The 16674-nt window shown below is 41.3% G+C and overlaps 1 protein-coding gene across 1 annotated transcript in view; it reads right to left on the reverse strand.

Annotated features, from left to right (window-relative positions):
* Positions 1-1039: 1039 nt before the first annotated feature.
* NRBP2 (nuclear receptor binding protein 2) overlaps positions 1040-16674 on the reverse strand; it is a 49802-nt gene continuing 34167 nt past the window's right edge. Inside the window, exons 11-20 of the mRNA XM_072410593.1 lie at positions 14490-14545; positions 9527-9619; positions 9292-9424; positions 7090-7192; positions 6794-6844; positions 6229-6364; positions 6079-6132; positions 5154-5217; positions 4776-4831; positions 1040-3919 (exon numbers count right to left, since the gene is read on the reverse strand). Coding sequence (XP_072266694.1) covers positions 3851-3919; positions 4776-4831; positions 5154-5217; positions 6079-6132; positions 6229-6364; positions 6794-6844; positions 7090-7192; positions 9292-9424; positions 9527-9619; positions 14490-14545 — 815 coding nt within the window. The 3' untranslated portion in view covers positions 1040-3850. The remainder of the gene's footprint in view (positions 3920-4775; positions 4832-5153; positions 5218-6078; positions 6133-6228; positions 6365-6793; positions 6845-7089; positions 7193-9291; positions 9425-9526; positions 9620-14489; positions 14546-16674) is intronic.

Raw genomic sequence — 16674 nt, forward strand, 5'->3', positions numbered from 1 at the left:
AAACTTCTTTTCCTCCAGACACAAAGAGCGCCCCCTTGTGCTTGGTAATGATCTCAAAGTGAATTATTGGGAAGCGAGTTCTCTATATGGACCATTTATATATAAATCTCATAAAATTCCATCTGTCAATTTTTTTCTAAAATCTAAAAAATGACCCCATCAGCACTTTATACCCAGTATGTCCCACAATCTACAATGTGTACCAGCTCTGCACACAGCAACAAGGACAAGTAAGAATATGTCAACAGTGTTTCTCAACCTTTGTAACCCTTGAACAAACTTTTCGGTCTTCAGGGAACAACTTCTTTATTTGTATCCACAGATCACAGTATATTAGTGTGGTGGTCAGTGGGAAGAATTCCTTTACATTGCAGGCAATTGGGAAGAATGTCACCCTTACAGATAGCCAAAAAGATCATTGGTGTCACCTAAACTGACCTAAGAGGTACCCCCAGCAACTCCTGGAGCAACCCTGGTTGAGAAACACTGGCTTAAAATATAACAAGATAAATAAAAGCCAATAAATGATAAAATACCAAAACAAGCTTTGCCTGTTCATCTCTATTCAAGAAATTTTCCAAAAGTACTTTTTTTCCCTGCCACTAGATGTCCTCATTCTAGTGACCAACCTCATTCAACACTGTCTTCTGAGCCCAGGTCCTCCTAGATAGAAGGATGCCAGTGACTGGACGGCAGAAGCAGAGACAGCAAACTGCTGAAGACATCTTCCTGTCACTCTGCTCCCTGTGTTATATAATATTACTATTATGTTTATTAATAATAATAATAATAATAATAATATTATTATTAATAAACAGGATTTATATAGCGCCAACATATTACATATTGCTGTACATTAAATAGGGAGCATTCATGCTTCATTCATCACATTGGCCCCTTTTTATCACACTCCAGTCCTACATTTTGCATTAAAAAAACATAATTTGAAGTTGTTTTAATGACCACATAGTTGGATTTTTTTTGTCCTTTGTATTTCCTAGAGCTCAACTTTAAAGAATGAAATGACACAGAAACATCATTTGTAAAATGAGCTCTCAGTTTATTGTTACAATGTTGCCACAAGTGTGATGTGACCCATGAATGAATCTCAGACTTGAAATGGGTAGACGATGAGTGACAGAATAAATGACATCCGTGTTACTTCTCTGTATTCTCCATGTTCACGCTTTACAGTAAGTTTTGTAGAAAAATACTTTCAATGTTAGGGGTAGCTGTGGCAGTGATGATGGCAGTGACAATTTTAATGAGAGTTTTTTAATTTATTAAAGAAAAATTGATTTCAGAAGCAAAATGAAAATAAAACATAATTTTGTCTCAGTGACAATGGGTATCATGTATGCAAATTATTAAAATGATAAAACACAGATGACTGCAAATTCACATAATACCACTTGCTATCCGTGCACTGTCCCTACTGCTACGTATTAATTGCCCCAGTACTACCATTAATGCTCAACTTTATTGCCCCAGTACTGCCATAATGCCTCCTGTTTATTGCTTCTGCACCTTTGTTACTGGTTCAATTTTTTCCCAGACTTGTCTTTACCATTCCTTCCTATTGTCTCACTGCAGTTATTGCTCATCCTCCTCATTGCCATCATTTATTTTTCTTCTCCATTTTATTGTTCCCCCAGTTCCTTATATCCCCAACAATTCTCTTACTCCTTCTTATTGTCCTACTGCTAACCGTACTGCTCCTCACTGTCCCAGCATTACTCTCACTCCTCCATCTTATTGGCCCAATATTGACATCATTGCTCTCCAATATTGTCAGAGTTTTGTCCTCACTCTTCCTCATTATTCATTCAACATTGTCAGTAAATTGCATGTTCTACTGCTGACCTTAATCCTCCACCTTATTGGCCCAGCATTGCCCTCACTCCTCCTTATTGGCCCAACATTGCCCTCACTCCTCCTTATTGGCCAAGCATTGCCCTCACTCTTCCTTATTGGCCAAGCATTGCCCTCACTACTCTTTATTGGCCAAGCATTGCCCTCACTCCTCCTTATTGGCCCAGCATTGCCCTCATTCCTCCCTATTGGCCCAGCATTGCCCTCACTCCTCGCTATTGACCCAGCATTGCCCTCACTCCTCGCTATTGACCCAGCATTGCCCTCACTCCTCCCTATTGACCCAGCATTGCCCTCACTCTCCTTATTGACCCAGCATTGCCCTCACTTCTTAGTTGCCTAGCATTGTCCTCGCTCCTCTTTATTAGTCTAGCATTTTCTCACTCCTCCTTATTGGCCTATAATTGCCCTCACTCTTCCTTATCGGCCTAGCATTGCCCTCACTCTTCCTTATTGGCCTAGCATTGCCCTCACTCTTCCTTATTGGCCTAGCATTGCCCTCACTCTTCCTTTTTGGCCTAGCATTGTCGTCACTCCTCCTTATTTGCCCAGCATTGCCCTCACTCCTTTCTTATTTGCACAGTATTGCCCCTATTCCTCCCCACTGTCCCACTTCTGCCCTCACTCTTCAATGTCTCATTGCTGTCTTTATTGCATGCACAGTGCCTCTCTGTCAGCTAGGTGGAGTATTCAACTATATGAAGACATAGAGAGCAGCATGGCCCAGGGACAGATATATGACATTGCACTGCATGACATTGCACTCTCATATCCAGACTATGGGGAGTTAACTCAGTGTTGCATCCAGGAAACAGCAGAACTGAGTGGAGTAGAAACAGGGTTAGTGGAGGCTGTGGTTGTCATTGTGCCCCTGCTAAGGTCTTCCATAATATAAAAATTTCACCTTTAGAAAAAGTCCCTTCTTCTGGAGCAAGGGGCATACTGTGCAGTAGGAGGGATGTTTGAGTGTTAAACTGGAAAGGAAGTACAGGGCTGAATCCCCAGGGGCCCTGTCTAATATCCTGCTTTGGGGCCCTGGTACATTAAGCTATGTAGCTGGCACAGCCGTATTTTTATTACATTGCACATTGCATATGAAAACCTATCTGTAACATCATAGCTTAAACATAAATGCTTTTCTTTCTTGACATTCAAGTATCAAATCCCCCATTTCATTCATACACATATTCACTAAAAACCATATAAAAATACATTCCGAACCCGTCCTTACCTTCTTTATGTAAAAGTTCCATCAATCCCTGCACACCAGCTAAAATTTCAAATTAGCCCACCAGTGGAAGAGCAAGCACTGCCGAAATGAATGAGAGCAGGGACAAGGAACAAAAGCCCCCTCTGTGCATTCTTTGAATGTTTAATACACACCGGCCATGTCAGTCAGGTAATAGAGAGTCAAGGTAGCAGAAAAAGTCCAACTAAAGGTAAAATGTAAAATATTGAAGGCTCATAAAACAGAGTCTAATATCCTCAGAGTACAGATAGAAAAGGTATTTTAGGTATTTTACAAACAGTCCCTGCAAGTAATTATTGATTTAAGAAGGTTTTCTGATGTTTGAGAGTCATAAACCAGTTTTTTATTTTTCTTCCCAGGACTGTGGAGTCACTAATACGAGTAAGTTACAAGAAATCACAGAGACATAATGAGCACAAAAAAAGCCCATTTGGTGACTGCAGACTACTGATAAATCATTATTCACCCAAATGGGGCGTTTGCCCTACAGTCAACCCATTGATCACCATAGAAATGCATCAAGCTTGCAGAGTCCAGGCCACAGGCTTCCTTCTTTTTTGCTGGCGTGACACTTGCAGTTCCCCATGTTCCCTGGAGCCACCTCTCCCCTCAGGGGCTGGATAGCCTTCTGTAGGCCACGCCCCTTGTAGAGCAACTCTGTGCCATCCCCTCCTGCTCACATGCCTCGCTCTGCTATATTCCTGAGAATGGTCCGCTCAGGTGCTCCAGTCAGTTCAAAGGGAGGCGCTGTTTGATGAGGGCCTCCTCCAAAAAGTTTGCCATTTTCTGACAGTCTTCCTGAGTAAACATATGAGATGGATGATCATTATCAGGGTGGCAACATTTAAGAAAAACACAGATGGAGCACAGTTTGTAGCCGACACATGACAATTTAAAAACATTATAACTTTTTAAAACATTTCACATTGTGGTCACTTCTCCTCTTAGCAGGTTATGAGTTGAGTCATCTTATGCAGCAGATTTTCTATTTCCTTTGCCAGTGCTGGATATGTGAGCAGCACTGCAGTGGGTTTACTAGCAGCATTCTCTCTAAAGAAAGGTAATTTTTTCTTTTGTCATGGTTAATGTATTCATTATATTGGGGATGTATGGTTCAAGGAATACTAACTTAATTAAAATCTTCTTAACTGGTAAAGTTTTATATTTTAGACAGGTCACTGTTAAAATAATAAAATGACCAGCAGATTCAAATATATAAGCAGCTAATGATACATCTCTACTTACCATGTAAAAGATGGCTCTGCAATTTTACATCAGCAAGGGTTCCCCTATTGGAATGTGGTCTTACAAAACTTTACACAAATTTCCATATAACTTCAGCTGCCCATTGCTCTACTGATCTTTTTGTCATTGAATAAATAATTGCCTGTGTATTATTTTGCAAATCCTACCCATAGGCCCTGCCTTTTATCCACCCATATGTTGCCTTTCTGTGTACCTCCTTCATATGCATTGAGTTAGCAAGAGGGCAATACAAGGTCATTGGTGAAGTTTAGTGATTCATGTGACTACACAGCACTAAGGCTATGGCTGTAGTTATTATTAAGGATCTCTGGTTCCTAACACACAGAACCTAAGCCAGAACAACATACAGACAGAGCAAACCTGTGAATTGCATTCTTGGAAGCCTTACCTCGCTGATGAAGCCATAATGGACAAGTTCAGAGGCCAATGTCTGAGAGCTCTCATCTGTAGAAGAGGAGAAGATATGGTCAGTTAATGGACATGTGGCTGAGGGCCTTGGCGACTTGCTCCTTCCAAGAACAATGGGTTGCCCATTGACCATTATTCTGCCAAAAAAGCACTGCATGCGCTGCACCTGGCATGGCGGGGTGTAGAGAAGCTAAACATCAGCTTTTGCTTTTCCAAAGAGAGAGCCGCCATGGTTTCTTCTGCTGACTTGGAGCAATCTTTCAAGGCAACTGCAACTATGATATATCTGCCCTTTATTCATCAAACATTTTTCTACCTTTGATTAATAGGAAAATTTACACAGAGCAATATAACTTACTGGGCAGCAGGTCACAGCTCAGGTGTCGGTGCAGCTTATCCTCCAGCTTCAGATAGAGGGTGAGCTGTAAAAAGAAAAAACAATGATACAACAAAAAGGAGAAGGAGCTTCAATGTGAAAATGTACATTAATTATAATAGAGACTTCTATAGAAAGCAAGGTATGTAGTAGGACCAGCGGTGATACAAGTGTCAGGGCTCAAAGGAGACCTGTCACTATCAAACAGGAGAAAAATAACATCTCATAGTGCCAGTACACTGCTGTAGCCCTAATTATTACTTCAAACCTGGATGTACTGCATGTAGAAATCTCATCATTAGTGGGAGGAGAATATCAACCTGGTACTTGTCGGCAATGGGAAATGGAAAACTGCCTGGTAAGTGTCAGTAGGACAATCAGTGCCCTATTATTGGTGGTATGGTATTGGGAGGAATAGCACCCATTTATTGGTCTTAGTAGGTGAAATAGTGAGGCATCAATGGAATCCATTGCATCGAACTGAGAAAAACTGTGCTTCAAGGGCCATTTAAAAGCAAGCAATGGGATTCATCTGGTCTGCAGGATGCAGATTGTAGACCACTTGATTTAAGGTTTGCAGTTTTTAATTTGGAAGAAAATTGTTTAGTGACAGCTCGCAGAAAATATGTCTTTTAGATATTTTCATGGTGCAGATGAGCAAAGGCATTTCCCTTAGCTGCAGCTTTGGCAGAGTCTATAGAAGTAAAATTTCTCATGAAGAACGATCAACTTTATAATAAGGCATAGCAAATACCAATCCATATGATGTGGACATTGATGTCTGTCTATGAGAAAACCCTACCCTGCTCCTCATCATATACAGAACAATATAAGGAATGCCCTATTATATAGTAGCATCTGTATTGATATGATATATTCTAGGAGGTGAGATCTTTATGTTACATACATGTAAGCGGGATTTGTCTTCCCTGCGCTCCAGGCTACAGTGCATTTGGGTGACCTAAAATTAAGGGAGAAAAAAAAAAGACATTAAAAGTAACTGGACACATTAACGGGCCAAATCTTCTTTTATCCCAAGCTATTTCCTTTGACTCACCTTCCGGGTTTCTACCTCCACTGGCTCTGGTGTGGGGGTCTTTGCTATCTGCAGATCTTCCTGGGAATGCGAGAGTGCACGTGGCAGGATGTGAGGGCGAGAGACAGCAAAGTTCATGAGCGGATATATCCCATTTCTAGGGGAACCACAAGATAAAAATCATCAAGGAAGTTTAGGGTAAAGAAAAAAATTATTTGTGAAGGAGTGGGCAGGAGTTGAAATACAACCAAAGTAAGTCAGGGTTGGAAAAGAAGAGATTGAGAAGGCGGGAAACAGGGACAGAGATAGAGAGAAAGTGAGAGAAGAATTAGGAAAGAGACATCACTTACAACGCAGGCATTCACTGGGAGAGACAGCAGTCATGTTTTTAGGGAAAAAGACAGTATTTGTGTGGTTAGACTATGACAGGCAATAGGCAATGAAACCATGGCAGAGACAGTATGTGAGAGTGAAGTAAAGAATATGAATAATTAATAATGTCACATCCCAAGAAAGGAGAAAAGACAGATAGAATAGGAGACTAAAAAGTCAAAGCAATCACCAGCTAACCTCAGCGTCCCCTCACCTGACATCTTCCAGAAACTTATCCAGCTCCATAGAGGACACCTGGGAATATCTGATAAAGTTGGGAGAAAAAGTGAGAACCTTTATACAGCCAGAAACTTCATGTAGTCCCTAAACATCTTGTATGGCCCTGTTCCTCATATGCCCAGGACCCACACTGAAAGCATACGACTAGCTGCACCCCAATGTATGCTCCATAAAAATGCTCTATATCCCCATCCCAAGCTTTAGCTGACCCTTTCACTGCCATAAATTGCCCTTGGCTTTTCTTTTCTTTAAACTACAGGTGTCACTTACCTCCACAGCACAGCAGACTGACCTCTCCGCGGCACATGAGCCATAATACCCTGAGGGTCAATTATCTTGGTCTTCTCTTCCAATAGACTATCCTGTGTGATGTCTGTAAAGGAATGGGGACAATATGACGGATGGATAATCACATTGGTCTATGAGATTCATATAGTTGGACAGCACCCTTATGGAGGTCCACTCCAATGGTCTGAATTTCTGCCCTCATACATGGAGACGTGTATCCCTAAAATCCAGAGTTCCTTTCTTAATGTTCTGAGATCCCACCTCAATCACAGACATGTAAGGACTGGGAGCAGACACCATACGCTGGTCTAATACTGGAAACACAGTTTTCAGTAGTAATGTGATTGATCATGAGTGACAGATGATAATTAAAAGTTTCAAAACAAAAAAAGCTGGAGAAATTTTACATCTTGGTAGGTAATGTGATAGAAGATAGGGTTTGGTAGACTCAGACTGCATTGAGTCATTTCCTTTTACAGGCCCAAACCTATATGGAATATGATACCATATAATACCAAACTGCAAACTGTTTTCACAAATTCTTGTTTTTTTAATGTTTCACAAATCATAAACCTGTAGTATCCCTATCCCTATCTTATCCTCAACAGAGTATGTTCTGCCGAGTTGACTGAATGCCCTTCTGTACGAACCTAATCCCATCCTACAACGACTGCCCTCTTGAAGGATTCAGCCTACACCGTAATGGTCTGATTGTCCTACATGGTAGATTAATTCTACACCCTCATGGTCTGGGTCCCTCCTGTTCTTTACTGGTTCTATTACTAAATGGACTGTAGGCCTTTATTCATAAATGTAATTTCTTTCTTTCTTATGAACTAAGCCCTTCTGTATGTACTAAGTTCTTTTCCCAAGGGCCGAGTCCCCTCCTTTTGGACTTGCTGGACTTGCTTTATCTACAGATACTCTTTTCCCATGGACTAAATGACCTTCATGGAATGAGTTTTACCCTTATGGTCTAACCCAGTCATTCTCAACCAGGGTTCCATGGAATGCCAGGCTTCCTTTAATGGTTGTTATGGTTCCTTTGGTTTTGGTTGATTAACCTCCCATTTGATAATACCTGCATAGTTTTAGGTTGAACACCATTTGGCAGACTAGAGGGGTGGTATTTAACACTGTAAATGGCATTCTTTATTGGTTATCACTGTAATGAGGGCATTCTTCACACCAACCCTCAATTTATCCATTTTATCAGGAATTCCCTGTGACACAACATTTATTTCATGGAGTATAAGGAAAGACTTGTTTTAATCTTTGTCCTCACATAATTAGACCCTATCCCAATGTACTTAGCCTTCATGTACTGGAACACCACCCTTATGAAGGTCCACTTTTAAGATCTGATTCTCTATCTGCATTCCCTGAGGCCCTTCTCTTGTGTAAAGATTACCCTATTTCATAGGACCCAACCTTCCTGGAATATGGTCCACCCTAATGGTCTGAATTTCTGCACTTATATATGGAGACGTATATCTTTATATTCCAGAGTTCCCTTCCTAATGTACTAAGATCCCATCTCCAAAGTCTAACCCCCCCCCCCTTCACTACAGAAGCATTAAGCTGTAAATTAAGATTCTTTCCACCAACATTGACTGAGCTGTTTGTTTTGTTCCGGATTACAACATTAGTGGTTGTGAAAATGCATTTAATTGACATTAGCACTCCGATTTCATCCCTCTAATAGGCTGCTTATGTAAATGGTCTGTTTTTCCTGGAACAGAAGCTGTGATCTAGTTGGCTCAGCACCAGCCTTATGGTATGTTATGAACACAGACAACACAGCAATATCCTCGCCAAGCTCATGCTGGGGATCATTACTAATATGTAACACAAGATTCCCTCAAGCCATCTAAGGTAATCTTATATCTCTTAGGGACTAGAGAGACTATTCTAAAGATAGGATTTTGGCAATGATGTAATAAAGAATGCAAGGGAACCAGCTGAAATCCCCAAGAGATTTAGGTCAGTGGGTGACCCAGTGCACCAGACTCCAGCTAAAATTTGTTCAAAACTTCTGGATGGCATACCCATTAGATACAGGGTGTGTTAGGGGTGGGTGGTGTATACAGTGCTAGGACAAGAACAAATCGCCTAAGGTAGCTCCTATGCTGCCTTCCCTATAACATGGAGTTTATATAGGACAATATACACAATAATACTTACAGGGAATATTGAGGAAGCAGTGTGCTGCTAGGAGTTTCAGCGAATGAACCTCAAATAACACTCGATGAAAGAGAAGGTCGTGTGCAGATGGCCGTTTATTCGGGGAGACAGAGAGACACTGCAGAATAAATTCCTAGAAAATAATGTTACAAAGTGTCAATCTTTTCACATACCAAAATAAACCCCATCTTAACATAATTATCATTAATTTAGAACAGAAGCTGCCATCCCTCACCTTCATATTGGGGTCCTCCAAGGAGTTTATGGCTAGTTTTATATTCTCATCCAACACTTTGTCCCCATTGGACTGAATCTCCAGCACGGCCATCTGCAAGGTAATGATAGTGTTACTCATAATGACAGGTCACCTTAACCCGTACACATTTATATATTCAGGGATATCCAGCTTATACATGTATCTAATAACTTTATGGCTTTTAGGTAAAAGATAAAAGTTGCAGTTCATTTTTTGGAAGGGCAATTTTTAAAGCTTTACATAATTTGAGACAAAAGGTAACGTGGGGCACGTTGGACTGTAGAAAGTAGCTGCTATCTTATCAAAAGCTGCAGAAAAGAATATCCCGTGTCAGTGGCTGTATATTTTATTTAAAAAAATAATTTAGGCAAATCTGCTTTTTCTAACACAAACAGCAAATCATCCTTAGAATAGCCTATTAGCAAGTATATGTCTCATTTTACTATGTAGAGGTAAATCAAAATTTAAGAAAGATACAACAGCTGAATTAGGTCAAGGAGTGACCCAGTGCATCAGACCTTATCTATATTATTACACGACCTCTTGATTCCATGCCCATTGGATCAGGGTGTGTTAGGGATGGGTGGTGTATACAGTGTTATGATAAACTCTCAATAGGATGAAATGTACAGAACATCACCCAGTTCCAGCTTCCTCCTTTCCTTTTATTATGAACCAAGTAATATACCCTGCAGAGCATCTTATGCTCACATCTCTTATACTATAAACCTATAATATACCCTGCAGAGCATTGCCCTGTGCATACCTCCCTTTTATTATAAACCTATATTAACCCTGCAGAGCATTGCCCTGTGCCTACCTCCCTTTTATTATAAACCTATAATATACCCTGCAGAGCATTGCCCTGTGCCTACCTCCCTTTTATTATAAACCTATAATTTAGCAAGAAGAACAATGCCCTGTTCCCAACTCAACCTGTTCCCTTTTACTATAACCCTGTGATATACCCTGTGGAGCATTGTCCTTTGCCCATCTACCTTTCACCATGAATTTAGTTAAATACCCTTTAGAACAGCACTGAGTACCTATCACTCTTACCATAAACCCAGTAATATACCCTGCAGAGCATCACCCTGTGCCCACCTCTCTTTTACCAATACCCTAGTAATATACCTTCCAGAGCATCACCCTGGACCTACCTTTCTCTTACCATATTCCTAGAAATATACCTTGCAGAGAATCACTCTGAGGGCCCATGCACACCTTATCACTTTGAGGGCTCATGCACACCTCCATGAATGGGTGTGTTACCTTAACCCAGGGATGTTTTGCCACATACTGACACCGGTTACATCAAGGCAGTCCATTTCCTTAAATGAGCTGCCATTAAGCTTTGATAGAAAAGGACCATTTCTGAATTGGAGATCTGTATAAAATGTGAGATTACTGAACAGAATGCGAGTCCTTATATCCCAGTAAACAAAGGATGATGTTACATCCAGGAAAAGAACCGAATGTGTTGGCCTAATTTGGAAGATTTTGTTGATGCCAAAAAAAGTTCTGGGCTGAAAATCAGAAGAGATGATATGTGGGCTCCTTCCATACTCAGCTAGAGGAGTGGAGGAGGTACCACGTGCCAAAATGAGCAGCCACAACAGAGGATATCGAGTTCATTCCCAAACAAACAACTGGAATGCTTCCCGTGAGCCCAGACAGAGCACAAAGCAACGCTTTTTATTCACTTCATTGTCATTGCTTTTCCAGATGTGCCGCAGATGTGATCATAGTGTATTCATATCCTATATACTTTACTTTTCTATAGTATACAGCAGGGTTTCTCACCCAGGGTTCTTCCAGAGCAGGGGTGTCAAACTTTTTTTGGCCCCCAAAGGAATCCTAAATATGAATTGCAGCTGGCCCACCGCTGCCATAAAATAGCGCTGCTACTACAATTCCCGGCATCACTCACGTCTATAGACCAGTGGCCTCTCTGCCTATCCATAGCCCCACATCGGATTGTATTATAGAAGCAGGGAATTGTAGTAGCGGTGCTATTTCACTGAAAAGGGAGTTCCAGCCACTCGAACATTAGACTGTTTTCTTGACGTAGGGAATTTTAGTAGCAGTGCTATTTCAGTTTCAACCCGCGACTTTGTCTAAGTTTTTAATTTTAGCCCACTGTGTATTTGAGTTTGACACCCCTGCTCCAGAGGTTGCTGGGGGTTCCATGAGCAATGAGCAATTTGTTCCTCTCAGGTCAGTTTAAGTGACCCCAATGATCTTTTTAGCTGTAAGGGTGACATTCTTCCCACTGACCAGCAATGTAAGAGGAATTCTTCCTACTGACCACCACACTAATGTACTGTGAGCTGTGGATATAATAATTATAGCCAGGGTTCCCTGAGACCTGAAAGTTAGGTTCCCTCATGTTGAAAATATTTAGAAAGTCTGTTCTACACAGGTATATTCACTCATTACATACACACATTCTGCTTCCTACTATGCAGTGCTAGAAAAGGCAATACATGTCTATGGCAACTATTTATAAAGCAGTGAATCTGATATCCACTGAAACATTCTCTGATGGAGAATCAGTTACTGCCATTGAAACAGGTCGACATGAAAGAAGCTTCACCAGGGAATGTCAGATTCACTACAATAGACCCCTATGATTCAATCAGCCTATTCAAAGTAGATAATTCTAATTCTAGAAAATGTAATTAGGAAATCTCTATACTATGTGGCCTATTCATTTGTATGGTGCAATAGAGATCATTCTCAACCATAAGTGGTGCAATATGAGGCTGGTAGACAGATCACGCATCCACCCACCGTCCTGCTTATATTTTGTTAATATTAAACTGTATATATATAGCGCCAACATATTACGCAGCGCTGTACATATAATATGGGTTGCCTATGACAGACAGATACAGACAGTGACACATGAGGAGGAGAGGACCCGCAGAGCTTACTATCTAGAAGGTGGGGGAAGTATCACACAATAGGAGGGGGATATGGATTGGTGGGAATCAGTGAGGGTTTTAAAAAACAGAAGAAGGAGGAGAGGACCCTGCCCAGAAGAGCTTACAATCATTAGCAGTAATTTATTTTCTATGTGGGGCTAGTGAGGTTGCATGTAGTTGAGCCATCTGGAAATGCCATAGCAATTATAATGAGTGGGCTAATTAAGGGGTTGCCATAGCAACACGCATCCACAATGTCCAGATACAGCTGCCACTTAAAAGCGAACCCTTTTATGTAAGGTAAAAATTATGTGCAACACCCTTTTTTAATCGCCTAGGTGGTTGAGAATGAATGGGAGCGCAAAGCCTCCCAGGATACCTACGTCACGCATCCTGGGAGTCTCTTGGTTGCTCCTTCTGCGCAATAGGCAAGAGCCTATTTAGTGAAAAGGGAAAAAAACTTGCCGATCCCACACATGCGCAGTGAGATCTGCAAGTTTTTTTCCAACCCACATCACCCAATCTCGCGCCTGAGTCGAGTGACGTAGGAAGAAGAACCCAGAAAAGGGGCAAAGATGGCGACGCCATCACATATAATTATGTGACCAACCTTTATGTGCACCAACCTTGCCCAACACCATTGCTCTAATATTTACCTAGGAAATGGGGTAACTGTACTTTCATTTTTACCTACCCACCCCAAGCACCTTCCAACCAATAAAATGTCCTGACAGGTCCTCTTTTTATTGTGCATGCATTCCAAAGCCCCATTCAGTCCTATGGCTTTGGCCCCACCTGGCAGAGTACTGCAATCCCATAGGAATGTAGGGAGCCATTAAGCTCATGTGCAATACAAAGTTGACCTGGCGGGGACATATTTATTTCAAAGTGAGGATTGATAGAAGCAGGGAGGACGTATTTTACTAGAAAGGCTGCACTAATAATGCCCTTGTCCTTAGCTGAATTTACGCTAAAAGTTCACTTATTATTTTGCCCCCCCCCCCAGAGTGCAAAAATCGAAATTTAACCCCCTACATCAAACATCTAGATAAGGAAATCTGCCCACTGCGGCCTAGCGCCCTCTAATCCAGGCTGGGATTTGTAAACAATAGTGATGTAATTTCCTGTTTACACAAAGGAGGCAAACAGGAGGTGGGGCATCTAACAGCAAGGGGTGGGGATAGTGCTAGTCAAGTAGGGGTTGGCCACTGCCATCAGCAGCCCCTCTTCCTGTATACTATCTAACACTTATAGACAGGAAGTGACATCACCATTGTTTACAACTACTAGAGTGGATTAGAGAGGTGCTAGGCCTCAGTGAGCAGATTTTTGTATCCAGACATTTTATGTAGGGGGTTACATTTAGTTTTTTGATGCACTTTGGTGGACAAATATTTGTAATTATATGTGTAAGTGAAAAAACATATCAAACACAAAGCATAAAAATGTATTGTAATGGCTACTCCAGATCCTGCCAATGCCTGTTCACATACTCAGCGCCTAGGCATTGGTCACATGGTCTCCGTCTGAGTTTTTTTGGGGACAGTCAGTGGGCTATATTTACAAATTAAGGAATTCGACATTTCCTTAAACATTCCTTCATAGGGGTCTTCTGGGTCCATGTGTTTTATTGGCAGTATTTGATTCTCCACCAGGAAATGTCGAATTCACTGCTTTTTTATATAGAGCTCAGTGACTCAAACATTGGACCCCACAAATCTCAGCTCTGTCCAATTGAATGAATGGGTACTGGAGGGGTGCAGAGCCACATTACAAGAAGAGGACATGATTCTGCATTTCCGCCATACAGGAGATTTGTGTTCCCACTACAGCGCTCCGGGTATCAGCTGAGCCCAGCCTGATCCCTGGTATTTGTAAGAAGTATAAAGACATTTGTTTATATCTGATGAAATGAATAAAGCACAATTGTATATCTGGCATTTAGAGTTTATGAGATCCTGTTGACATTTTCAGCTTTCAGGGAGATGTGCAGACTAAACAAAGACGTGACTTACCTCAAGAGCGCACATCCCGAACGAGAAGATATCCACGGTGGTGCCATCTTCTACAGCTGGGGAAGAGAAGGGAATTGTCAGAAAGAAGCAGTATATAAACAGAGACAGAGAAAAAAAATATTTTTCCAAATCTTGATATAATTTACTGGCTGCAAGTTGGGTGCTGGGTATGGATGGTGGTAGCAGCAGCAGGAAACAGTATACATGATTGTATATGGAGGGTGGTAGGGGCAGGTTGCAGTATACATGTTATGTACAGAGTTTTGTGTGTAGGGTGGTAGGGGCAGGAAGTAATTTATATGGTATGTGTACAGGGCAGTGTATGTGGGGGCATTGGAGAGGCAGCAGTATACATTATCGAAAGAGTTGCAAGCAGGCAGCAGTATACATAGTGTGTACAGGACTGTGTATGTTGGGTGTATGTTGTGATGCATATATTAGAAAGTATGTATGTATGCAGGTTATGTACAGGACTGTGTATGTAGGCTGGTAGCAGAAACAGCAGTATACAAGCTATGTATAGAAAGTAGTAGAAGCAGCCAGTATCATGTACTGTGATGCATATATAGGGGGTTAGGAGCAGGTATTAGGTACGTATGTATGCAGGTTACGTACAGGGCTGTGTATGGAGGAGGGTAGCAGCAGGTATTTGTATACATGCTATCTGCAGAGCTGTTTAGAGAGATGTAATATTTGTTGTTGTAGTTTGTAGCAGTATACATGTTTTGTACAGAGTTGTGTAGCTGTGTAAGTAGGGTATGTAATGTACATAGCTGTGTGTAGCAACCCTTAAGTGTGATAGGGTCACTGTAAGGGTTAGGTTCATGGTTACTAGATAGTTGAGAACAGCAGAGTGCATGATATATCCAGGGGTCTATATGGAGAGAATGGCAAAATGCATAGTATTTACACGGATCAATATGGAAAGAACAGCAGTATGCATGGTATATACAGGGATGTATATAGAGAAGCGGCAGTATGCATGGCATATACAGGGATCTATTTGGAGAAAGTAGTAGTATGCATGGTATATACGAGGATCTTTATGGGGAAAGCAGCGGTATGCATGGTATATACAGGGATCTATACAGAGAAGCGGCAGTATGCATGGTATATACAGGGATCTATTTGGAGAAAGCGGCGGTATGAATGGTATATATAGGGATCTATATAGAGAAAGCGTCGGTATGCATGGTATGTACGAGGATCCATATGGGGGAAAGCAGCAGTATGCATGGTATATGCAGGGATCTATATAGAGAAAGTGGCAGTATGCATGGTATATACAGGGATCTATATAGAAAAAGCGGCAGTATGCATGGTAAATACGAGGATCTATATGGAGAAAGTGGTGGTATGCATGGTATATAAAGAGATCTATAAAGGGAAAGTGGCAGTATGCATAGTATATACAGGGATCTATATGGAGAAAGTGGCGGTACGCATGGTATATACAGGGATCTATATGGGGAAAACAGCGGTATGCATGGTATATGCATGGATCTATATAGAGAAAGTGGCAGTATGCATGGTATAAACAAGGATCTATATGGAGAAGTGGCAGTATGCATGGTATATACAGGGATCTATATGGAGAAGGATCTATATGGAGAAGTGGCAGTATGCATGGTATATACAGGGATCTATATGGAGAAAGCGGCGGTATGCATGGTATATACAGGGATCTATATGGAGAAAGTGGCAGTATGCATAGTATATACAGGGATCTATATGGAGAAAGCGGCGGTATGCATGGTATATACAGGGATCTATATGGGGAAAACAGCGGTATGCATGGTATATGCATGGATCTATATAGAGAAAGTGGCAGTATGCATGGTATATACAGGGATCTATATGAAGAAGTGGCAGTATGCATCGTATATACAGGGATCCTATGGAGAAAGTGTAGGTATGCATGGTATATAGAGGGATGTATATAGAGAAGCGGCAGTATGCATGGCATATACAGGGGATCACTATAGAAAAGGCGTCTGCATGCATGGTATATAGGAGGATCTATATGGAGAAAGTGGTGGTATGCATGGTATATACAGAGATCTATATGGATAAGTGGCGGTATGCATGGTATTTACAGAGATCTCTATGGTGAAAGCGTCAGTATGCATGGTATATACAGGGATCAATATAGAAAAGTGGCAGTATGCATGGTAAATACAGGGAT

The sequence above is a fragment of the Pyxicephalus adspersus genome, chromosome 5 (genome assembly GCF_032062135.1).
Source record: "Pyxicephalus adspersus chromosome 5, UCB_Pads_2.0, whole genome shotgun sequence".
NCBI lineage: Eukaryota > Metazoa > Chordata > Amphibia > Anura > Pyxicephalidae > Pyxicephalus > Pyxicephalus adspersus.